Source organism: Denticeps clupeoides, chromosome 8 (genome assembly GCF_900700375.1).
Source record: "Denticeps clupeoides chromosome 8, fDenClu1.1, whole genome shotgun sequence".
Lineage (NCBI taxonomy): Eukaryota > Metazoa > Chordata > Actinopteri > Clupeiformes > Denticipitidae > Denticeps > Denticeps clupeoides.
This window is the reverse complement of record NC_041714.1, coordinates 2,049,435-2,073,796: the sequence shown is the minus strand read 5'-3', so window position 1 is coordinate 2,073,796 and position 24,362 is coordinate 2,049,435. Positions and strand designations below refer to the sequence as shown.

Sequence of the window (24,362 nt, the reverse complement as noted above, 5' to 3'; positions counted from 1 at the left end):
AAGGTTAAGCAACATTTGAGGTTAAGAGTCAAAAATATCAGGTCACAGTTTTTATAATTCTACCAAAGGTATAATAATCTTTGGACACAGCATTAAAAATGCAGTTTATGAGGTTTGTTTGGAGTCAACCTGGCGATAATGTGGCACAAGTGGCATTCAAGGCAACATTAACATCATTAATCATGTTGAGGAGAGACACTTTGACTGTGGACATGAGAGTGGGCTACAATCATATTGCAGCGCACACACCGGTATTTAAGTGAAAAATCAAATCCTGGCTGCTTTGGGATTAAATTCACACCATGCATGTTGTTTTAGGATAGTTGAATATATGAATTATATTTTTGCTATATACAATACAAAAAGAGAATTGGTGCTAGAGGAAAAATCTCCACCTAAACGTCGGCAAGACAAAGGAGTTGATAGTGGACTTTAGTACTAAACAGGAACGGATCTACCAGACCCCTGTTATCAACAGGAGCCCAGTGGAGAGCGTGGACAGCTTCTGATTGTTACGTCCCTGGACGTATGCTCCCACGTGTTCTGTGGCTGGCTGTGTTTTTGTGTCCTGTCCTGCCTTTTTGATGGACGTCTTGGGAGGAGTTGAAGCCTACCAGCTCCACCTACCATCTGCCTATTGGTCACCTCCACCAATATAAAGAGACTTCGGCTGGTGTTCTGGAGGTCCCCAGGGTCTGCTAGGCCCTTACGCTTTCGGGAGGTCCCCAGGGTCCACGGAGATCTGAAAGGAGCTCCGTTGGGGTTCTCATTTGTGCGTCTTGTTGCTTTGTGTGATAGACCCTTTGCTGTTAGCCTGTTAGCTTTATGTGACCTTTTTGTTAACTTTTGCCTGTTTGAGTTGTCCCCGCTGGACCATCCCTTCCTTTAGCCTGTACTGATGTTGGTTAGCTGTGCTGAGTCCGCTGTTTTATTGTACCTGTTAGCTCACTGTAAAAGCACTGTTTGTATCCTCTGTTTGGTTGTGTGTGTGAAACAATGGACGTCCTCCTCTCCACACCATTGTTGCGCTTCTTAGGGACATGACATGATACCTCGGTGGTCACATCATGCAGGACCTGTCACGGTCCTGTCACATCAACACCGTGGTGAAAAAGGCCCGGCAGCATCTCTACCGCCTGAGAGACTTCTGACTGCCCTCCAAGGTGCTCAGGAACTTCTACTCCTGCACCATAGAGAGCATCCTGACGGGAAACATCTCAACCTGGTTTGGGAACAGCACCATGCAGGACAGGCGAGCCCTACAGAGGGTGGTTCGATCAGCCGAACGCATCATCTGTACCAAGCTTCCATCGATCTACAGAAAGCGTTGCTGGACCAGGGCCAGGAAGATAGTGAAGGACCTGGTAAAAATACCATGTCTTGGTCATAAGAAAATGTTCTTTCATCATGTAGACATGATGTTTTCAGAGTAGTCACAATCAGAGTTGTGTAGGACACTGAGATTGTATGTTTGCCTGTGTGCACCCAGGTTACAAGAATACTTTTAGATCCTCATTGTTCCGCAGATGTAGTTAAGGTCTGGGCTTATTCTGCTTAAGACTATAACTCGTCAATAAATGATTAAACACCATGGAGAATATTTGAACATATTTTCTCTCCTCTTGGAGCTACTGACAGCCAGTGGGACTTAATATGGAATTCTTCTAGCAAGGGACTCTCCTAACATAACTGTTCTGTGGTCTGAAATATTTCCAGAACAGTATAAGTTGTCAAAGAATGTAAACACTGAATAAAGCTACTTCAGTCCCATGGCAAACCAGCATTCCAATCATGCAAACAGCGCAATATCAACGTTTTGTGATCTTAAGCCCATTCTTCACACAGAAAGACATCAAAATGATAAATACATTCTAAGGTTTTAGTAATATGACCATTAAAATATTTCGAGCGAGCACAATAAACCATTCACCGACAGGTGGCACTGTCACAAACTATTTCCCGCCAACTCATATGTCAGACCATACTGAACGATTCAGAGAATATCGATCACGACAATCAGGCGTCTAAATCAAAGCCCGATCCCCTGCGGGTTCCAGCAGCAGCAGCAGCAGCAGCAGCAGCAACAGAAGCGCATTGGGCGAGAAAGCGAGCTCACCTCATCTCCAGATCGGAGACCCCCACCGTGGCGACGAATGGTGACGTTCTTTTCCCTTTTTATTTAGTCCCTCGGTTCTGATGTGTAACATGCCATTTTGCCTCTGAATGGCAAGACCACACAAAAACCTTTACTTTATTTGGGGGCGAGTGTTTAGACCCTCTTTTTTTCCGGATCCAGTTGTTTGCTGCCCAGCAGTCAGCCTCCGCTTGTAGCTTAGCCGGCTAACTTTAGCTGACTGACAATACCCGATGCTCGCATTAATTCTGCGCACATTTCTCGAAAGAAACGGAACCGAAATAAACACCAGGCGGTTTCTGATGAAGAGTCGGACGCGTGTCCTGCTACTAATATGTCTGAATAGATGAATAGCTAGTCGCCCGGCAGCAGGAGACCGACCCGCTTTACGGAGCTGTTGGGGACAGAGGGGGACTGTGGCGACACTGGGCTGAAGGACAGCTTGGTGATGGCAAACGAGACGATCATCCTGAACGTGTATGACATGGTGAGTTTCGACCCAAACTTTTCTAATAGTCTGTGTTTTTTTTTCCCCTTAAATAGTTTGATTGAAATGAATTTTCTGTAATGATTAGGGGTCTTGCATAGTCCTGTGGAAATTGAATATTCCATAAATTGTTCTTTATATTTGTGTGTATGGACCCCGGCATTATTAGCTCTCCCTGGCTGTATTATGAAGAGTCATGTTTTGATCGCTTTTTGGCATTTTCAAGATTCAAAATTGGTTCATTGTCATTACGACCATATACTCAGTATACCGTGTATTGAAATACTGTTTCACACAGACCCCCCCCCCCCCCCCCCCCCCCCCCCCCCCCCCCCCCCCCCCTTAGTGCAATCGTGAAAGAAAGAAATATAGTACATTACACATTCATTTAAAAAAGAAAATGAAATACCTGTACGGACAATAAAATGCTTTCTGGATATTCAAACAGACACGACAAACAGGTGCAAAATGAGCAGAAATGTTAGAAGGTTCTTAAGGCTGGAAGTGTATTGTTCTAGTTTCTCTAACATTCCACTTGATAAAACTGATTTATCCTCCAATTTGACACCATTTTCACATCCATGATTTGTGGTTTTTGACGCAGATGAGGGAAAAGTCCGATTGTCCTGTTTGAGTAGTGCAGTCGCCCGTCTCAGCCCTCCTGCATGAGTCGTTTTGCACCAGAGCTCTTCATTTGGTTTTTGTTCTGCTTGGCTCTGTAAGATGTGTGTGGTTGAAGCACAGCGGTAGTTATAATACTGTCATTTACAGTGATCGTTGGGAAAGGTGAATGGTTTTTTAAAAAATTTGATTCCACCTGCAGTGCTGTGAAATTACAGATGTGGGTCATCTGATGCCCATCTGATCCTTTCGTTGGTCATCTTTGTATTCTTTTTTTGTGTTTTGTGTACTCTCTGCTGGGAATTTAGTGTAATCTTGTGTGCTGGATGCACCGGTCTGTGGAATCCTACCCCGACTGACAACGCTTGGCTCAGATCAGATCTCTCAGGTCCTCTTCTCTGGAGCCTAACACCTTCAATCCAATCAAAAGCAGCAGCTTTTGAACAAGACTGTTAGTCTAAGCAGTGTGTGAGGAGGAGAGACCTGGCCTGACACCGGTCTCGTCTTCTGTCTCCGCCTGGATCTGATTTGTCATATGGGCGGCGCCCTCTTCATCGTCTATTACAGAATTCGCGCAATAACTTTGTCACAAGTACGTGTTGCGTGTTAGTCACCGGACGTGCGGGATTACTGATCTGTTTCAGCCCTCGCCTTGAGCCAGTGATTATGAAATGGCAGGAACCATCTCACATGATTCACTCTTGACCCTGTGTGGAGAAAAGCGCCGCCGCTGAGTTTACGCCACGTTCAGCAGTCTTTATTTCAGGCTTGCTTTTATTGTAAGAGCCTTCAAAGGCTTCAGCCGCCCGACTTGGGGTATCGCCTGCGCTCCGTGGAAACTGATACTGGAAGGAAATGAGGTGCCGTGTGAGTGAAGCGGATGCCTGTTTCCAGGAATCTGACGCCCCCTGGGAACTCGTCGGTGGGGTGAATTAAGAAGCACATGTCTTGCCAAAACGAGTGATAATCTTTGTTCTACTGTCTTGGTTTTCTCATCTTTCTGGTACAGATGCAGCAGAGAGGACCCTGAGCAGTATTTCTGTAATACAAACTCAATATAGAATTTTTTAAAATACCAGTATATTATATGTAAATAAGCTCTATACTGGTTTCCATTTGTTCCGAGTAGCTGTTTTAACCTTTTTGGGATTGTGGCTTGGCACAGAGCCTTCACACATGACTCACGGAAGAGCATTGCTTGCAACTGGAATTTCCAATGTGGCTCTGACAAATTATGAATGATTTAAGCATTTTTGTCACTGTTCTTTCACTTTGTTCCCATTTTTTTTGTCTTTGCTTCTCCTGACTGCTTCCTTTCAATAAAGATCAAATTCACTCCTAAATGAAAAGATTTAAATCAGATTTGTGCGTTTAATAATGAAGAAGTGTGTATCTGCCCATGATTGACCCTCATATGATTCTGTTCCACCTACAAACATAACCTCACAGTATTGACCTGCACTCAGTGCACTTGCATGAAGCATTTGTTGTGTTCTTGTGTGAAAGCCAATATTCTGAAGCAAAGCTCAGATCAATATAAAGATTAATGGGCCTGTTCACATCACGCCTATTGGGAACCTCAAGATTTGACTTGTCTCAGTCCCTGTCTGTTTTTCACATGTCAACTGTATCCGAATCCACAGACAGAGAAGTGAAACAGGAATGGTAATATTTTGTGGGACTAAGTGTGCTAGTGTACAGAAGCTTAATACATTGAAGCTGAAGAACATTAATCTGGTTACAATAAAGCACCTGTCCAGGGTTGAGCAGCTTTTTCTTCAAGTTGAAAAATGATGAGTAGGAATCTGAGCAACTTCAACAAATTGTGATTCTAGACGTAGAAGTAGGTCTTCTGGGACGGTGCAGGTATTCAGTACCTACCAAATGCTATTGAAGAAAGGTCAGCCGGGGAACCGGAGACAGGGTCATGGACACTCAAAGCTCATTGATGTGCATGGGCAGTGAAGGTTAGACTGAAGAGCTACTGGTGTCTGAAGGACTTTAGAGGCACAAGGGAGATGTCACGGTTTTAATATTGTAACTGCGCAGTATATGACATTCATGTAAATCCGTATAATAGTCGTATTTGCTCAGTTTTAATTATTGAGTGTTTAATATTTCTTCTTGTATAACACTGTGCAGATTTGAAGCTATATGTACTGAGCCATAATATTTGGACTAGGAATTGCAACATCACATTTTGTCCACATCATACTGCCCTAAAAACCCCATTTAGCAGGCAGTTGAGCCAGTCGAGCGGATGGAAAACCGTACATATTGTTTACATAACAGAATATATTAGATGAGCGTGTTGTCTGTTTAACTGTTAAGAGTTGTGCCTCTTTTCAAACTGCCAGTGTCCTTCATGAATAATTTTCAGTGAATAATCAGTGAGTCATTTTTCATAATCACCAGCCTAGTTTAAATGGCATGCTCACAATGTCCATGCAGCAAATGACTTGTTTCTTGATCAAGTGCCTTGTCCAAAATCATATTTTTGGTGTTTTTTTTGTTCCTACTTCGAAGATGAGCTGGTAGTATTTTTGAAAATGCTAATATGCAAGTGATGTGGGTTTTTTTTTAGTAGTGACCAGTGCCTATTTTCAGAGGGGAATTATCTATTTTATTATAATTAAATTATTATAATCACTTAAACACTATCTACACTCAACTATATGTGTATTCAACTATGTGTACATATTTAAAAACACATTATAACTCATTCTGAAAATTTGTTCACAGTCAGACTGAAGTCCTTTAAAATGGAAATATTATGGAAGAACCCCCGTTATGAGTAGTGTTTGATTTGATATGTCGCCTCTATAGAGCAAACCTCTGATTCAAACCATTTTCTATTCAAAATGAATCAGCAGTTTGGGAAAAGATACAGTTTGAGCTGAGTGAACCGAGCATCTAAGTAATGATCTCATTTTAATGCCTGAAATGCTGCTGTAGAGACGACAGCACATTAGCACCATGGCAGACAGATTGATAATCGCGGAGCTTCAAGGCCAATCCCTTGCTCAGCGATAAAGTATGCCTTTAATAAGCTTTCAGGTAATTGGGGCCAAGAGGATAAGGATCCTACTCTACTAGGGGAGACACTGAATTCTCATTTAAAAGTGGTTGGATATATAATAATTCCCAACTGAGTTGTTCACATTGTTCATATTCAATTTATTTAACCAGAATGTGGTGACTAGAGAATATGCTGAAGACCTGAGGAATACTACGTAACCCAGAATGAGCCGTGTCAGCTTATGAGCCTAGAATCAGCTTTTCCCCTCTGTTATTGGTATGTTATATGATCTCTTTAAGGGTTTCCTGATACTACATTTACATTTAAAGCATTTATCAGACACCCTTATGCCAGAGTGACTTGCAGTCAGTAGTTACAGGGACAGCCCCCTCAGGGACAGGGTAAAGTGTCTTGCTCAGGTATTAAGTAAGGTTTTTACTGTGACTTTGTGGTCTTCTGGTTCATAAGCGAGTGTCTTAACTGGGTTTCTGGACTGAAAGTCATACCCTACTCTGGTTTTCTAGATATCAACTGTTTTTAAGACCCTTTCATTGGGACTAGTTCATCTGATTTGTTATGCAAGTATACTACAAAGAATAAAGTCTACAGGTGGATGGCGGTGCCATCAATTCAGAAACATCACGGTGATGATGATAATGAATGTTTCTCATATTCCTGACCACTACTGGATGGTTAGAGTGAAAGTACATTTTCTGTATAAATGTGTAAAATAACATGATTTTACTGGGCCTTGGCAATTTGCATGAAAGAGACTGTTTAATGAAATGGTTTGATGTGCAGCATTGTAATTATGTAGCTTTTCTTTGTCTTATGAGATGTAATGGGCTCCGAAATGATCGCTTTAGATGGATGGGAGGGATTTATCTGTTGTCATTTTGATAATTCCCCCCTGCAAGGCTTTCAGATGCAGTTGACACCTATTACAATTGTCTATTCGGTCTATTATTAAAATGTTCATTGTGAAAAATACTCTGAGATGAGTTGTTTTAATGTGAATTAATGAATGGTGTGTGTGTGTGTGTGTGTGTGTGTGTGTGTGTGTGTGTGGTGTGTGTGTGTGTGTGTGTATATACAGTGCATCCGGAAAGTATTAAAAGGTGATTACTTTCTGGATGCAGCGTGTGTGTGGTGTATATATAGAATTTAATATGCCTGTGATTATATGAATACTATGTGTGGTTTTACTTGTACACTGACAAAATGTTTGGTCTGTTACTAGGGATGGTAGGATTAGGATTTTATATCCCATTGAGCACACATAGCTCATTACCTCTACACAATATAAATGTTAATAAAACATAACCAGTAAAAAAACTTTATATTGTTTGCCTCTGGTTCTTTTAGCCTCTATCATCAGTGAGTCATTTTGGGTTTATTTTTCTTTATTTTTCTTTATTTTTAGTATTGCTTCAGAGCATGACATGACCAATGAACTAGAATGTGTTGTTTCATGGACCTTTTGCAGGTCATTAAACTGAGATTTTAGTTTAGTCAATGAATCCGCTTCAGTACTGTATCATTTCAGTGAGACTGAATATAGTGATGTCACTGGTATAACAGGACCCTATTTAGCATCATATACAATTTTAAATAAGAACTATTTACAGAATGCAAAGTGAGTGAAAGCAAACTCTAAATCAAGTCATTATTTGGGCTGGTCAGTATGACAGACCACTTACTATTGTGCTAATATTTTTATATTTTTTTGCATTGCTTTTAACAATAATCCAGGACTCTGGAATAACTTTGCATTGGTGTACATAACTTTAGGATGCACCAAATTTTTGACAGTAGTGCATTTAACAACACTGTTTTACAGCTTTACTTTTTTTGTTTTAAATTGGTTAATACAAAGTTTTTCCATTTGAAGCACAATTCTACAAGAAAGGTAACTTATTGAAATGTGTTTTGGCTTAAAGTGTTTTAATAAACTTAGATTTTATTTAATTTATATTCCAAGTGCAAGTGTTTTAAGGGCTTGAACTTGATCTCGGGCTGATGATCTGTTTGCTGCTGCTCGTTGCTAAAAGGCAGCGGGGGCACGCTTGGCAGTACACACAGCACAGCATGTAATGTGTTCAGTATGCCTTTTCAATATTTCATTTTCTAGAATTTTGCTCAGTCTTGTGTGGTACTTGTCTGGCTCGGACCCATGGCTAAAGCCAGTCTGTCTAGCTGAGAGGGTCCTGGCTACTCCCCTCTGTCTCACTGCAGAAAGCGCACTTTCAAATGTTCAGGAATATGTGGGCCCCACCCCTCACGGTCCCCGATTGGTTTACAATATGATATGGGTTCTCTGAGAAACGAGGTCTCACATTAGAGCCCTGCAGTCATTTCTTATAGGTACACTTTCACACAGTCAGGGATTTTTTTTTAGGATAAAATTTCTGTATACGATCAATAATTTATACCAAACAAGTGCTAATGATAAATTGAAAGTCATTTTAATTTTCATTTAAGGCATTTGGTAGACGCCCTTATCCAGAGCGACTTACAACGTGCTTCCATGTTACCATCCATGAAGTGATCAGTTCTGGTTCATTAGGACCCCAACTATGAACAATCTTTTTATTCACTCGTTGTAGATTCTGTACATAATTCAGACATTAAGAAGGTTACAAGTTCATCTAAATATTCTTTAAAGAGGAAGGTCTTGAGCTGTCGTTTGAAGGTGCTCAGTGACTGAGCTGTTCTGACCTCAAGGGGAAGTTCATTCCACCACCGAGGGGCCAAGACGGAGAAGAGTCTAGATGGGTGTCTTCCTTTTACCTTCAGAGATGGAGGGACCAGGCGAGCAGTACTGGAGGCTCGGAGTATACGAGGTGCAGTGCGAGGTGTAATAAGGGCTGTGAGGTAGGATGGTGCTACTCCATGTTTGGCTTTGTAGGCCAGCATCAGTATTTTGAACCTGATGCGTGCAGCTACTGGGAGCCAGTGGAGGAACGTAGCAGAGGGGCGGTGTGGAGAATTTGGGAAGGTTGAAGATCAGTCGTGCTGCTTCAGAACCAGTTGTGCAGAAGGCTGGGTGGGGAAACTGCTGCCCAGGGCAGGTTTTGGGAGACATTCAGGTCATACACCATGTCAAGACTGAACACAGCAGTGAGACACAAGGTGTTTCTACTGCATCTGCAAGGTCTTTCCCAGACAAAGATATCAAAGCTGACCGGGGCTACAAGATGTGGATGTGAACAACCAGGCAAAGCAGAGGATGGTTGAGACAGTTTGTACTGATCACTATCTTCAGTCTAAAGAAGGGTCCTGCTCTCAACCTCATCATGTCTGTCTGGAATTACATGAAGTGACAGAAGGATCTGAGGAAGACTACAGGCACAGTTAGTTCTCCAAGAGGTTTAAAATAAAAATTAAGGTTTTAAAATGTTTAGAAAGAGCAGAGTTCCTTCAAAAACCTAGAAGAATTTATGCAGTTTGATGGGGTGGTCAGATCAAAGAAAAATATATGCACAGTTCTGTAAATACCATTTACTTAAATATTCCTTTTTTTTGTTGTCAAAAGAAAGCATTATACATTCTACACGTCAGAGTCGGAAATCCAAAAAGTTCATAAGAATCATTCATTCTGATGAGCATTGACCCTTGCAGTCCCTGAAATGTCAAATACGGCACGAATGTGCAGCATTATATGTTGTGGTGCTCTGTAGGCCAGAGTGAAATAGGTCAACTGTTCCAATCCATTTTTTTCTGAATGACTGACCATTGAGGTCAGAAATCCACGCTGGGACCATTTTCTCCAGCATTATGTGGCAGTGACTGATTGGAACACAACGAGGACATGATCTCACACACACATTAACATAAAATCTGTCATAATCATGTTTTGTCTTTCGGTGTTTCTTTGTTTCTTAGTTTTTGGTTTCCGACAAAAATGTATTTTCGTTGCATCCATGGATTGCTACTACCGTGCGCTGAGCTGCTAAAGTCCCTCAGAGGCCGAGCTCATCCTGTTGAATCATGTTTTTAGTTTGATTTGCGTCTGAAGACTCTGCAGACATCATTGAAGTTTTTTTTTTACTTTTTACCTCTGTGTGTTGTGATGCATTAATGCGCGACTAATAGAATCAGAGCATCAAAGTGGGCGTTCAAACCAAGATGGAGGATTCTAGCAGTGATTATAAGTTGATTATACTGATTATATATTATATTTAATTTAGCCATATCACTGAACCCTAAAAGGCGAGGACAGAACAATATGAAAGTTGCTTGTTTTTGGCAGTGTAGAACGTGATTCATATCTACTTTTCAGTTTATTAGCTGATATAATGAGGTATAGTTATAAAAGCCATTATGTGGTTGTAACGTGAGGGTAGTGCTCAGTAGTGGCCTTAACCACGCCTACTTTGTCTAGATAAGTAAATAACATTTTATGCATTTATACTATTGCTGTACTATACTATAATAGTACTATTATACTATTCCTGGTATTATTTACACTTGTTTGAGTGTCTCTTTTTCTCTCTACATGCATACTCTCAATTAAATACATGGTTTGTTCCAGAGTCTGCAAGTTCCCTTTTTTAAACATGGAGCAGAATTTTTTCTTTTTTAGAAATTTTTAGTTTGCTGTTTCTGTTTGAACACTATGAGCTCCAAGTAAATTGCATACTACCTTGATTATTATTATGATTATTCATATTCTTTATACTAAAATTTAGTTTGGCCTATGGTGTAATTTACCACAAAAGCAGAGGACTTATTTTGCTGTGTGCTGTGCTGTGTATCACAATGACAATCACTTCACTTTCACTTTTCTTGTTATGGCTGTAGTATCTTAATAGGTGGGTAGGTAATGGACTAGTTAAAAGCAGGGATGGGTTACTGAACAGGTCCAGGGTCTCTGCCCACAGATGCTGCTGTAAATATAAGCATGTACTGTGTTTGTTCATTTCATGTCTTCATTCATTTATTTCCACAAAACTTATCATTTAAGGGTCTACTTTAAGAAATACTCACTGTGGAGCATATTCATGTATCCCGCCTGACCATAATGATGATCAGGGTTATACACAAACGTTTTATATAAATATGTGCCCAGGGGCCACAAGTTAAGTGTTGAAAATGTGTTGCATGCATAGCACCCTGCTCACCTCCCCGGCATAGAAAAAACATTCAGGATTTTTTTTCACTATCAGCCCTGGTGCAATCAGGGAGTCCTCTGTAATGGAGTAAATTAGGTGTGTTTTTTCCATGTGTAAAAGGGCAAAAACCATGATGTGTGGAGCTGCTAACAGGAGAACCCATGACGACAGCACAGGTCCACCACAAAAGAGGACCAGCCTGTGTTATATCACACTTTGTGCTGTCCTTGATTGGATAGGAGAACTGGGAGTGACGGCATCTCACAATAATGTCACTGTGACGCATCTCTGTAAATACCATTCCACAGTGTCACATGACCAGCTGCCTTGCAGACATCAGAGATCACAACTATTTCAAATTGGAAGCTGAATCTAAAATTTTGCAATAAAGGTTTTCGAAAGTATATAAAAATAAACACCTATACTAACAATTTTAATTGCAATAATACACTTGAGGTGATTGCTGTATCCTACTGTGCAAACTATATTTTATGACAAAGAAGGCCGAATTCTGTCTCATGAGTTGTTTCTGCATGTCCCCCCCCCCACATTTAGTACTGGATCAACGAGTTCACTGCCTCTCTGGGAATTGGCGTCTTTCACTCAGGGATTGAGATCTATGGCAGAGGTAAGTCACCATCAGGTTTTGAAGGCTGCCTGTGTTCTTTCCCTTTTATGCTCCATTTTCTGATGCCATTCATTGATTGACCACTCTGTGACAGAACTAGACTGTCCCCGGCCTATCTGTGGTCTGGGTGAAAGGCTGGTTGGAAAACAAACACGTACCTGAACGTCATGTGTTGGTTAGTGGTGAGCCTGAGGATTCAGTTTCATGATTGTATAATTAAACAGGCAGCACTCGTCCTCAGCCTAATAATGAGCTAAGAGTAAAATCTGTTAATTTTTGAAAGAATAGAATCATTTTTGTCATAGAAGCCTTAACAAATGATTCTGGACTATTTACAATGTTTTTGTAGGGTTTACTGCATGAGGAACTTACATTGTGTTAAATATGACATGCAGTTGTGCAACAGCAAAATTGTGAAACAGAAAAGTGCAACATTTTAGATGTTATCTATTATTTTGTCAGTTTTATTTCTTCAAAAAAAATACTCAATCATGCAGTGATCTTAACCTGGTTCTGCAGATGCTTTTATTTCATGGTTACGGTATCATATTCAGAGATTCACTTTTCTTCCCCCAACTCTAATGCATTCCTACTGGTATTTTTCAGATCCCACTATTATGACCATGAGTGTTTGACTGAAAGTGAAACTAATTGTGACATGTGACACATTGTAGGATCATGCATGTGATTAGGCGCCACTGTGTATCAATTTAAAAGTAGAGCAGCCGAGACCAGCAGGTCTATGGAACACTGCAGGCCGCGGAGAAAAATCTGTTCTGCAGTCTGGCAAATTAGCAAGAATTTGGTGAACACTTTTAGAAATTGGTACAACGTGTCAATCCATGTTAGTCTAGTAATTCAGACAGACATGAAATACGTTTCATTTTATTGTGTTAATGTAGACTGTATGGTTTACCGTAGAGCAGTGCTTCCCAACCCTTTCCCCCGAAGCCCCACTGCCTGTCTGATGCCCTGGGCACGCACCCAGACACGTTTAGTTATTGTATAAAGCATCAGTATGGGATCTGTGTGTCTGGCGGGGGATGGAACCACTGTCTTATAATAGCCATATCCTGTGGCTGCTCTAAATATGGTCAGGTACTGAGTGGGAGGGGATTTCTTATTTTCTGTCAAGTTGTCTCATGTTCTGTGAAGATATTGCCTGATCAATATTTATTTCCCGCAGAGTTTGCCTATGGGGGACATCCATATCCATTTTCAGGGATTTTTGAGATTACACCCGGCGATGCCACAGAGCTGGGAGAAACATTTAAATTCAAGTAAGTGTATTAAATAAATAATTGAATCATGCCATGTAGCGTGTGCACGTTCTGTACGTGCTCTGTACAGAACGTGCACACTAATAATTTATACTTGTAAGATGTCCGACATTGAGACATTGTGCTAATATGTGCTGTGGGTCTCCGCTGTCCTCCTCTCAGTGAAACATGGTAGCATTCAGGTCTGTATGTGAACATCAAGACGCAGATATCTGCCTGCAAACATATATACTTAACTACAGCTTAAAGTGTAGCCTATAATCTGAAAACCTTCGAGCAGGTTTTTACAACTTGGAATCAGTTTTTGTTCTACACAGCTTTAATGAAGAATACAGACGTTTTGTTGAGAACTTTTGTTTGCGTTTTTAGGGAAGCCATCATCCTGGGGAGTACGGACTTCACGGAGGAGGATGTGGAGAGAATTGTGGAAGAACTGGGCAAGGAGTACAAGGGCAACGCCTACCACCTCATGCATAAGAACTGCAACCACTTCTCTTCAGCCCTGTCAGAGGTGAAATTCAGTTCCAATTCAGACAAGCCTTGCGGTGCACTAATCCAGTCATTCAGGGAGTTCAAAGTTCAGAATTCTGCTTTAAAGCCCTGGGTTTGAAGGACGTACTTGAAACCCGGGCTGAATGGCATCCAGAACCTGAGAGGAGAGCAATGGCGTTACCAAATTCATACCGAGACGTGAGTTAGCAGGATAATGTAAAAGTCCATTGTGAGATGATGCACAGCGCGTGGTTTCGTGATGAGTTCTTCTTCTCGAGTGTGCAGGATTAACCCCCCCCCCCCCCCCCCCCCCCCCCCCCCCTGCAAGCCCAGGCACGCTCTCATATGTATCTGTAGCAGAGCAGCAGACTGCAGCTGCTCACCCGCTCTGCTGCCACCTCTGGGGAGGGTTCCCATCTCCACTCCCTTGGCTCGTTGGTTATTCATTACAAATGAAGCCTTTTTTTTTTTTTTTTGGTACCAACATCATTGATGCACGTTGTTCTTAAATTTTCCTTTCCTCCTTATGGAATCACATTTGTGCTACAGAGTCTGAACAAAAAAAAGCTGAAAGACAGAAAAAATGACTGATGTGAGAATAAAGTGATATGAAAAGTAACATTTCTGAGTTGATTACGGCTCGCGCCTTTTCTCTCTCGCGGTTTGCTGTGTAATTATGCCGCCCTCTTTCTCGTTTCCACTGCCTGAGGTTTTTCTTTAGTTTTGACATGTGGGCAGGGCTCCCATCATTGGCCAGCTTGTTTTGTGAGTGACAGCTGTATATGACACAACAATGTGTAATCTAGCATAACACAACACAGTCAACATATTTGATAAATAATTCCTGTTCATGAATAATTGTATCAACAAGGAGCATGGTCGCTTCTTCACACCCTCATCCCCAAATCTCGCTCTTCTAGCACTGAACAACGTCCGGGGCGTGGAGCTGCCAATCATACAGCAGCGCCACATTACTGAAGCCTGAGGGGGCTGTCCATACTAGTCCTTCATGTGTTGTGCATCTTTATTCCAGATCCTCTGTGGTCGTGAGATCCCTCGCTGGGTGAACCGACTGGCCTACTTCAGCTCCTGTGTGCCCTTCCTTCAGAGCTGCCTGCCTAAAGAGTGGTTGACCCCTGCTGCACTGCAGTCCAGCGTGAGCCAGGAGCTCCAGGGAGAGCTGGAGGAGGCGGAGGACGCTGCCGCGTCTGCCTCCACGCCCACTTGTTCAGCCACGCCCCTGCCCCGAGCCAGCCGACCCCAGCCGCGGCGATAGGGCGTCGACCTCTGCAGAGACTCTGGTCCGAAACAATATCTGCCAATTAGAGCACCTGCTGCCTGGCTCCTCTACACTGGCTGCTGATCACAGGTCAAAGGTCCCAGCTGTGGAGGACTGTAGTACAATACCTTATTACTATTATTATTATTATTATTAATAAGATGTCTTTTTATACACCTGAAAGGATGTTCTATCCTTAAGTGCTGCCTTTTTCCTTTTTTATCAACTCAGGACCCTTTGAAACTTCAATTCTTTCTTTTTTTCCAAGAGTGCATCTGGTTTGACTATTCTGGAGCACATTTTGTTTACAACTCTGAATGTGTGTTTGTGTGGGGCAGGTCTGTGTGTGTGTGTGTGTGTGTTTCAGTAAGGTGCCACCTGGGCCAAATTCTAAACCACCCATTGTTTCCTTCCTTCTTCTTCTTTTTTTTTTTTTTATTGAAATAATGTGTCTTTACGTCTCTGTTTGTGTGGTGGTTGTACCTGAGGCCTTTTTTCTTTTCTTTCTTTTTTTTCTTTCTTTCTTCTTTTCTTTTTTTTTACTTTTTGCTCCATATGTGCAGCTCCACAATCTGCAGTTTACCCAGTTTTCTACTTGCAAGTAGCAGACCTGTTCTTGTTCTACAAAGACACAATTTCAGATGTTTTACACAACTAGGTTTGTAGTCTTTGTACCCATTTTTAAAAATAAAAAAAAATATCAAAAACTCTACCGGTTTCTATTTTGCATTTTTACTCACTTCTTAAATTAGTGGAAGTGTTGGTGTTGTGTAGTTTTATTTGAAATAGTCCTCACTTTCCTATCCTCTGAAGGAACCAAATTGGAAGCTTCACATCAAATGAGACTAAAGGGCCCTTCAGTGCCACCTGCTGGTGAGTCCAGTATGTGTGAATTTAACTGCTGACTAAGATTAATAAAAATGACCCAACAAAAAGTACCGTTCTGATTACATTTGGACATTGTGGTCCAGTTGTTAAACATCAATGTGAAGACAACAGAAACCAAACGGAGAGAATAATGACGATAGGCAACCTGCCTTACATTAACTCCAAAGTCAGAGGAGTTGACAAAAGGCTGTTCTGCAACAGGCCAGGTCCAGTGTGTGTGTGTTTCAGTAAGATGACACCTGGGCCAAATTCTAAACCACCCGTTGTTGGTGGTTGCTTTTTAGGAAATAACATGTCTTGATGTCTGTTTTTGTGGTGTTTTTTTCACTCTTTCAAAAGGCTGTTTAGCATCCGGCCTTGAGGTATATTATCATATTACTGTGGTTCAATTCAGATAATCCTGCTTCAGATGATCGGTTAATTTTTGGATGCACAACACGAATAGGCTGTCAGCTGCCAATTTTTTTAAATTTAAGATAAGCATAAAAATGTTATGCTTAATATTTTATTAAGCATAAAAATAAGTATAATTGATCAGTAATTATTATTGATCAAAAACATGTTTTTGTTGCAATTTATCAGGACTTCGTCCATTCCTAACTGCTGTGTTCCTGGATAACGATGTAAAACATAATTAGAAAAAAATGATTGACATCGGACTGAATTTAAGTTTATTGTCATTGTACAGTTGCCTAGACAACAGAATTTGTTCACGAGTCCATAAAGGTGCAAGAAAAGTGTCAAGTACAAGATATAAGAACACAATACAAGAGAACATGTACAGACAGTACAAAACGGTACAGGAGACATTCAGTTATCAACATCAAAAATGTGATGGAGCTCCCTTCGGCTCTTTAAGAGAGCTGAAGTCACAAGAAGATCGTCTAAGTTTTGGTGGACTGAACAATCCAAAGGTAGGGCAATGCATATGGAAAAACTGGCCAGAGTTTGAGGCAGAATGTTTCAGGTCTGTTGGAAAAGGTGACAACCTCTCCTGCTGCCTGCACTTGCATCAGCGAAAAGCGGTCCAGGAATTTGGTCAGAAGGATGGAGAGAAAAAGGGTCAATGAGGGGGCTCTGATATAGCATGAGGTTTCCAACCAGTCCCAAGTAGTACCAACCGGGTTGAATGCCCAGAGTCCAGCAAGATGTTCAGAACGAAGGGCATTAAGGAGGATAATGGCCAGGATCTCTGGAACCGAACATCAGCGATCTGCACGAGTCCAGAAAGAAAAACTCCAGGAAGGAAATAGGAACAAATAGAAAACAAGAATAAGTAGCCATAGTAGAGCATGGCGAGGACTCGGAAAGGAGCAGCTCCAAAGAGCCTCTGGCAGCACCCGTAACACTGCTGATACGCCACCTTTAAAAGCCGCTCCTGAGACACACAGACAGAAACACGATGTTGCCGACTGTCCAACCTGTGGTCAACACATTCTTGTTTTCAGCGGCAGCTTTGGTTCTTCCCAGGATGATGAAAACATCGGCGATCAACAGACTAATGGCATGGACAGAAGGCGTGATGAGTGGATTTTAAAATGGTTTAAGTGGGAATGTTACACTAGAGCTGAATATTTGTTTCACATATAAAATAAAAACATTTTACATTTTGCAGATGCTTTTATGGCAAGTTTAATTAACAAAGAATCATTTCTAAACATTATTCTTTCTAAATAATTTCTAAAATTGTCTGTAGGCGTGTGTGAGTGCATAATTTAAAAGTATCTGACAGCTTGTGGCACATTTTTTTAATGACTGATAATTTGCAGTTTGTGAAGTTTGTAACCTGGACAGAAGGAATAAAGGAATCAGCACCATCAACAGCTCCTCTTTCCTATCCAGTGGCTGTTAGTAATGCAGCAGCTACATATAATAAAGACGTAACATGGGGCTCTGCGGTGTCCTTCTCCAAACAAAATTCGCCTTCGGTTTATCATCACTCTGCTCACACGGCTTTTTTCCACCAGAATCCACATACCGCCGTCTAAGGAAGACTCTGAGTCCTGTCTCCACTGCCACTACATGTGCAGTGTGGTAAACAGTCTGGAAAACATTGAAGGCGCATTCAGTTCCCCACCAAGCATTTCACACAAATTGTGTCCATTTTTCATATTTCATCAACCCACAAAGAAATCTCAAAATCTAGTTGCATCCATCAATTGTCAGTGATTACTGGAAGTATATGTCATAATAATTCGGTTTCATCGCTGCTAGTCAATTCAACATCCCGTTAAATGATTTGAAAGCATCTGTTGTCATTTGATTGAATTTTGCCCCCCGTGTTTTGGGCCGAAATTGAATTGCTGTGATTTGTGTTGGGACACGGCAGTAACGCAACACCATCGTGGATGGTTGGAGAGCGCTGAAAGGGAGCTCATGTTCTTGTTTGGACAGACATGTTTAACATGAATCATGCAAGCCATAACAGCACTTCCTGCAGGTTGGAAGCACGCCGCTGCGGTGCCGGATTTGCTCTTTCGCCTCCTCGCTTCATCTGGTAAGGCTGAGACCTCTTGTTTTTAATAATATTCATTCTTAATTATTATTATTACCATATGCTGAAGTGCTTGATTTATTGCATCGTGGACAAATAAATAAGAACATACACTGATGTTTTGGATTGTAGCACTAAGTTTCAGACAGTTTCTCATTGATCATATTTTACATGAATTAAGATGTCTTATTTTCCTACAAGAGTACAATGTTAGTAGTGCGGACAAAGTCCACTAATCTTTTCATTAATATCATTAAATAACTGAGAGTGGTGTCTATTAAACAATCATACAGTTTCCAGACGGTGAGCAAATTTAAAAGCATGTAGGTTAAATAAACGAGTTTGCGTGTGAACTCAGATCTGATCTGCCCCGCAGAGCATGACAGATTCAGCCGTCATCCGCGCCGTTCACATGACACTTCGAACTGTTTGCCCGTTTATTTATTCCTGAGCTGAAAGGCCAGCGTGTTTGATCATGGCTGGTGACTCTAGTTGGTAGAGATGAAGCTCCTGTGCTTGTCTATTGGCAGATGCCTGGATCTCTCCACGGTGGAAAATGGAGGTTCTTTACAACAAAAGCATGGAGTATTTCAACATAACAGACCCCAGTGACTTATACTACCCAATGTTCATTTACAGCTGGGGCGTGTTCTCAGTCGGCCTCCCTGTCTCGTTTTTGGCTGTATATGGATTGTACTTCCAGATCAAGGCTGACCACGTCACCCCAGTATATGTGATCAACCTCCTCATCTCAGATGTTCTCCAACTCTGTGCCAAGCCCACTTTTCTTAGCATACCACCACTCGGTATGGTATATGAGCTGATGGTGTTCATTTATGCTCTGGGCTTGCTCTCCAGCACCATGTTCATGGTGTGCATTGCTGCAGAGAGATACTGCATGATAGCCCACCCCGTGTGGTTTAGATTTCGCAGAGAAATAAAAAATTCAATTTTTGTTTCTTTCTGTGTTTGGCTAGTCGCCATGGCAACAGTGACCATTGTTGTACTTTCAGGCCTGGCTGGAATTGTTGATGTCAGAAAGTTACTGCTTGCTACCATGATTTTGTCTCTTTTACCATATCCATTTGTCTTGTTCTTCTTTATGGGCACCTGGCGGGCTCTGTCCATGTCCATAGCCCTGTCTCGTCACGAACGGCGGAGGATTCTGGGAATATTAGCTTTTGTGTTGTGTGTTTACACAGTACTCTTCTTACCACACATGGTGGTTATTCTCATTCTCTATATTAAACCTGCCTTCATGAAAAGCGTGAACATGCAACTTACAACAATTGTCACTGACTTTATATTATGCTTGAACCCACTGGTGGACCCCGTACTCTATGTGCTCATGAGGAAGGACAAACGAAATGTTCTCCCGTCCACCTTCTGTTGCCAGGCTTCAGGACACAAACAAAATCAGGAAACCTCTTCTGCATTTATGGGGGAAACCAGTTTTTAAAATGGAACCCTGTAACCTTTTGGTTTTATTTTGTATGCTCTGGTTAAAGAAGTGCTTTTTAAAAATGTGCAAGCTGTAAATCCTGGTTTTAGACCGTATTCATTATTTGAATTAATCCTATGTAATCCTAGTGCCTCAGTATAAATATGTTTCTCAATAAACCGTATTCGTAATCGTATTTTGAACGAGCACATTTCCCACATTCAGGTTTAACTCGAAGAGCATGTAATGCTATAGCTGCTACTGTAACATTGAATAGTAATTAATATTGGTACACATTTGTGCACATTTAATTTTTATTTTTTTATGGAAAATCATGGCTAATACTACTCCTAAATGTAGACCATGTTAATGTTTTATGCCAATCAGTGAATCAGATAATCCATTTACAGTGACTAATGCAATGCTTGATAAATGTTGGTAAATGAAATGATTAAAAACTACAATCAACATACAGTATTTTCCCACCCATATTTGGTGATTTACCAGACATAGTTGATACTGTGAATAAGTAAAGAAATCCGACAATGAATAGTCAACTGTACAACTTGTGGCTTTTTAACAAAGATGCGCACCATTTTGTGTGGTGTGTACTGATGTGGCACATGACTAACGGTACATCATTGTTGTAATATGTAAATCAGAACAGAATCTGAATGTGCTAATGAATTCTAGTTAGTAATCATACACATAAGATCGTGGGGTCATACAGAAGTCGGGATTGAGACTCTCAATGGTGCAATCGGACGTGTCCATGGTGCACAAGCTGCAGTCGCAGCTCAAAGCCACCGGGAATGTGACGTGAGGATCAACTCCAGGAGGACAGTCAGGCAGGTGAATAGTCTCATAGCGAACATCACGGTAAGTGCACACATGCTGGTACACCATGGAGAAGGGGCTCCTATAGACAGGTTCCTGGAAAACAGGGCACACACATGAACCAATCTGTTGCAAATGCAGCATATTTAACATGTATATCATGCGTCCAATACCTTTGTCAGACAATGGCCACTGCAGATAGATGTTTGAAACACCAAACACTTCGGACACCCCTCTTTCTCAACAGACACTGTCTCATTGACTGGCTCACAGGGCTGGAGGAGATATCCTTCCACAGGGGCCATCAGCAAACACAAGGCCACAAAAAGCAGCATAGCGCCAGTCTGGTTAAAAGACATCCTGAAGATTAACAATACCAAACAGACATGATCTCAAAATATTCTCATTCCAAAATTGCAATATTAAATATTTTGATTAATCTGAATTTCAAATACCTTACCTTGCAAATGTATAGGCTGATTTGGAGCTGGGATAGGCATACTGGTCCTTTTATAGTCTGCCCGGCCTTGTTTATGAATGAATGACCCTCAGATGTTCCTTACACCTGCTGTCCACAGCCTCGGAGTTCATCCCCAGTGGATTATGGGTGGACACTTTGACACGGTGACTTCCTGCCTGTCTTTGTTCAGCAGCTTTGTGCAATACATTAATGACCTCCATTAATGTCTAATTACATTTCTGATGACATAATGCAAGTTGTTAAGAGAGATCGTGAAACCATTTCCATAGTAGCAAAACAGAATAACAATCATTTCTAACAGCAACATTACTGTCTCATAATTATTATTTTTACTACATTATTATATAAAACCAGTAATACTCTGTTTGATATCTAATGCTTCTTGCTCAGGAATCCATCAAACTGACCCAATGTATGTATTTTTATCAGTGTTGGATGTAATTTAGTATTTCCTAATGTTAAAAAAAGCAAAAGACTAATGCCTTTCTGAAGTAGGAAACATACATATTGCGTCTTGTTTCTAGTCGGACCGCGTTTATTTGCGCACCGGTCAGAAAGTCAACAGACATGTTCAGCCAGAGACGGTGATTATACAACGATTACCAGGACATACAGACTTATAATGACCATCGAGGAACATGATGACAAAAAGCAGGTCTGCGTCTTATTAAGTCTCTGTGGGTCGCTTTTACTGTCGTCACTTGTATGTCGCTTGCTAGCCACTTAGCATTAGCGTGTCTTCCTTAGATCACTTGATTTGACCGAATGATGCTGCCACAGAACGTTCATTCAAATCTGTTCACACGACTCCTCTTTTTACATATGTTTTATGTATATTAGAAAACCTGGCTCGTTATAGATAATTTATTTCTAAAGATGAATTATTTGGCCGAAATTTACCCATCTAACGTGGATGGTCCACTTAATATTTATTTAAGAAATATAAGTAGGATTTTCAGAATGGCAGCATTTGTTGCCGTAGGAATTATCGTTTGTTCTTGCATACAGGGTTTTAAACTGATGGGCATCCTGGACATTCAGAACACGCCATGTGCAAGAGGAGCTGTGTTGCACGGGGCAGGAGGATGCTTAGTTGCAGGACTTGTCCACTTCTTAGCCACAAGTAGGTCTGTCCTGAGTATCTGACTCCTGTCGGTCACTTCTGAGATTTAATCGCAGCATGTATCTTGCTGTTCTTTACAGGCCGAGTAAAGAGGTCTTTTGATGTTGGAGTAGCTGGATTTATGCTGACAACATTGGGATCATGGTGTGCATTATTAAAATATATATGGCTTCATAGCATTGTTGTGCGTAATTGTGTAATTGGCCTGAATGTTTCTAAATTTTTTCTCAGGTTCTACTGTCGATACAACAACGCCAAGATTCGCATGCAGCAGCGAGTGATCCAGGCTGGATTACGGAATAAAGTGATGTATGAGGGGACGAGTATGGACCCTTCATACAAAGCAAAAACGGATGAGAAGAGTTCATAGCTCTGTATTGTTCACTTTAGTTACAGAGCACCCACTTCCCAAATGTTCATTGTTGGGTCTTGCCTTCTATTAAATTATATTGTACGCTTGTACACTCTGTGTAATTTGTAATAAATATGAGAATTAAACATACTTAGCCTGGGACATGTTTTACACCGATAAGCATGCTTGAAAAGAACCCTGCGGTTTCCGTGCAGATAGTCATGTAAGCGGACACTCTGTTATGTTTTAACATCAGTGCCTGGCTACATCTAGGGCCGCCTGTTTTTGTGTGTTGCTGCACAGCTTTTTTTAAGTCCTGCATCCTGCTTATTGAGATGTCCCGTGTTTCCAGTGCATATTTATTTTAATATTTATAAATGTGCTATATAGGTTTTTTTTTTTCTGTACTAATTCAACCAAAAACAAATACAGTATTACAATGTTTCAAACAGCGGCACTGATATCCAGTAATTGAGAAGAGAGAAATGAGGTCTGAACATTTTTGTAATTTCGCTCATTGATGTGAAGGCACTCACGTCTCACCAGGGTAAACCTTTTTTTGGTTTTCTCCCTCATGCCAGTCTTATCATATTTAAATTCACTTTAAATTATTTTCAATAAAGAATGAATCCAGACAAAGATTAAATATTAATCAGAGAAAAGAGACTCATCACAGTTAGTTGACATCCTCAAAGATAGACTCTCTGTGAAGACAAAGGAAAAGTTGGTAGAATCAATTTAGAGAAGGACAATCTTTAGTTCATATGACCTTGGACTACATCTGCTGGAAGGAAAGTGATACATGGTTGGAACTGTAAGGAGAAACAAGCCTGAGCTTCCACCTGCACTGGAAACAGAGCAGGCTCAGTTCTCATCCAAGTTTGTCTTCACCTAGACAAACTTCACCATGATCTGGTGCCTTTATTTCTTTTATATTTTACGACATTCTCAGCGTATCTCCTTTTTTCAGTGGTCTGAGATAAGGCCGGCCTGGAAGTACAACAGGAGGTGGCCGTTCATGAAGGAGCTTGGGTGACAACTGATGACACCTCACATCATGCCATGTGTGGGCAGCATTCAGTTACATTTCTGTTCCTTCTGTGGTGACCTCACAAATTTAACTATTTCTGTTTTCTCTGTGATTTAATTTAATAAATTTGGATTTGACTTGACAGATTTTATCCTACACACCAACCACCGGCAGCCCAGTCCGAGTGAGATGACTGAATCCTGCAGAGAGCTCAGCTCTCATGATAGCAGCAAAAGAAACGGAGCATCTTCTGTTCTGGCCATGTCTGTCCAAGACTCTGACAGCATGTGAAGAGGCCTTACCCCAATAATACCCCCCCAAATAATCACCTCAATAATAATAATAAACATAACATACAGTATGTATGTCTATGCTACATGGATTAATAATTTCAGCTTAATATTTGGAAGAATGACTGAGAAATACTCATCTTAGGGAAACATTTGTGCATATCTGCATTTGTGCATATTGTAAAATTTGAATTAAATGTAAGTAAGTAAGGTGAAGTGATTGTCATTGTGGTTCACAGCAACACAGCACACGGTGCACACAGTGAAAAGTGCCCTCTGCTTTTAACCAACCTTGGTGAGCAGTGGGCAGCCATGACAGGTGCTCGGGGAGCAGGATGTTGGGACGGTGCTTTGCTCAGTGGCACCATGGCG

At 41.1% G+C, this 24,362-nt stretch overlaps 4 protein-coding genes across 5 annotated transcripts; 3 read left to right on the top strand and 1 right to left on the bottom strand.

The window, feature by feature from the left end:
• Positions 1-1,999: 1,999 nt before the first annotated feature.
• Positions 2,000-15,764, top strand: desi2 (desumoylating isopeptidase 2). 2 transcript variants are annotated; one of them, XM_028988922.1, is made up of 6 exons: positions 2,008-2,156; positions 2,481-2,621; positions 11,931-12,003; positions 13,190-13,283; positions 13,653-13,794; positions 14,809-15,764. In XM_028988922.1, the coding sequence occupies exons 2-6, from the start codon at positions 2,583-2,585 to the stop codon at positions 15,049-15,051; spliced, it is 591 nt and encodes a 196-aa protein (XP_028844755.1). In that variant the 5' UTR covers positions 2,008-2,156; positions 2,481-2,582; the 3' UTR covers positions 15,052-15,764. The 2 variants fall into 2 exon arrangements, with proteins under 2 accessions (XP_028844754.1, XP_028844755.1); XM_028988921.1 differs by having other exon boundaries at positions 2,000-2,621.
• Positions 15,765-19,016: 3,252 nt separating this feature from the next.
• Positions 19,017-20,108, top strand: LOC114795626 (G-protein coupled receptor 4). The gene is made up of 2 exons (XM_028989137.1): positions 19,017-19,703; positions 20,103-20,108. The coding sequence occupies exons 1-2, from the start codon at positions 19,017-19,019 to the stop codon at positions 20,106-20,108; spliced, it is 693 nt and encodes a 230-aa protein (XP_028844970.1).
• A 462-nt stretch (positions 20,109-20,570) lies between these two features.
• lhb (luteinizing hormone subunit beta) lies at positions 20,571-21,049 on the bottom strand. The gene is made up of 2 exons (XM_028988923.1): positions 20,888-21,049; positions 20,571-20,810 (listed from the first exon to the last, which is right to left on the bottom strand). The coding sequence occupies exons 1-2, from the start codon at positions 21,047-21,049 to the stop codon at positions 20,571-20,573; spliced, it is 402 nt and encodes a 133-aa protein (XP_028844756.1).
• A 683-nt stretch (positions 21,050-21,732) lies between these two features.
• Positions 21,733-22,820, top strand: cox20 (cytochrome c oxidase assembly factor COX20). Its single transcript, XM_028988924.1, has 4 exons — positions 21,733-21,850; positions 22,204-22,318; positions 22,399-22,462; positions 22,550-22,820. Exons 1-4 carry the CDS (start codon positions 21,818-21,820, stop codon positions 22,686-22,688), a joined length of 351 nt encoding a protein of 116 aa, XP_028844757.1. The 5' UTR covers positions 21,733-21,817; the 3' UTR covers positions 22,689-22,820.
• The last annotated feature ends 1,542 nt before the right edge of the window (positions 22,821-24,362 follow it).

Excerpts from the sequence above, each read along its gene's own strand:
- LOC114795626 (XM_028989137.1), top strand. The coding sequence starts at position 19,017 with ATGGAGTATTTCAACATAACAGACCCCAGTGACTTATACTACCCAATG.
- lhb (XM_028988923.1), bottom strand. The coding sequence starts at position 21,049 with ATGCTGCTTTTTGTGGCCTTGTGTTTGCTGATGGCCCCTGTGGAAGGA. Across the intron at positions 20,811-20,887 it reads GTGGCCATTGTCTGACAAAG|GAACCTGTCTATAGGAGCCC; the intron begins GTATTGGACGCA and ends CCTGTTTTCCAG.
- desi2 (XM_028988921.1), top strand. The coding sequence starts at position 2,583 with ATGGCAAACGAGACGATCATCCTGAACGTGTATGACATG. Across the intron at positions 2,622-11,930 it reads TCCTGAACGTGTATGACATG|TACTGGATCAACGAGTTCAC; the intron begins GTGAGTTTCGAC and ends CCCCACATTTAG. Across the intron at positions 13,795-14,808 it reads TCTCTTCAGCCCTGTCAGAG|ATCCTCTGTGGTCGTGAGAT; the intron begins GTGAAATTCAGT and ends TCTTTATTCCAG.
- cox20 (XM_028988924.1), top strand. The coding sequence starts at position 21,818 with ATGACCATCGAGGAACATGATGACAAAAAGCAG. Across the intron at positions 22,319-22,398 it reads TGTCCACTTCTTAGCCACAA|GCCGAGTAAAGAGGTCTTTT; the intron begins GTAGGTCTGTCC and ends TGTTCTTTACAG. Across the intron at positions 22,463-22,549 it reads CTGACAACATTGGGATCATG|GTTCTACTGTCGATACAACA; the intron begins GTGTGCATTATT and ends ATTTTTTCTCAG.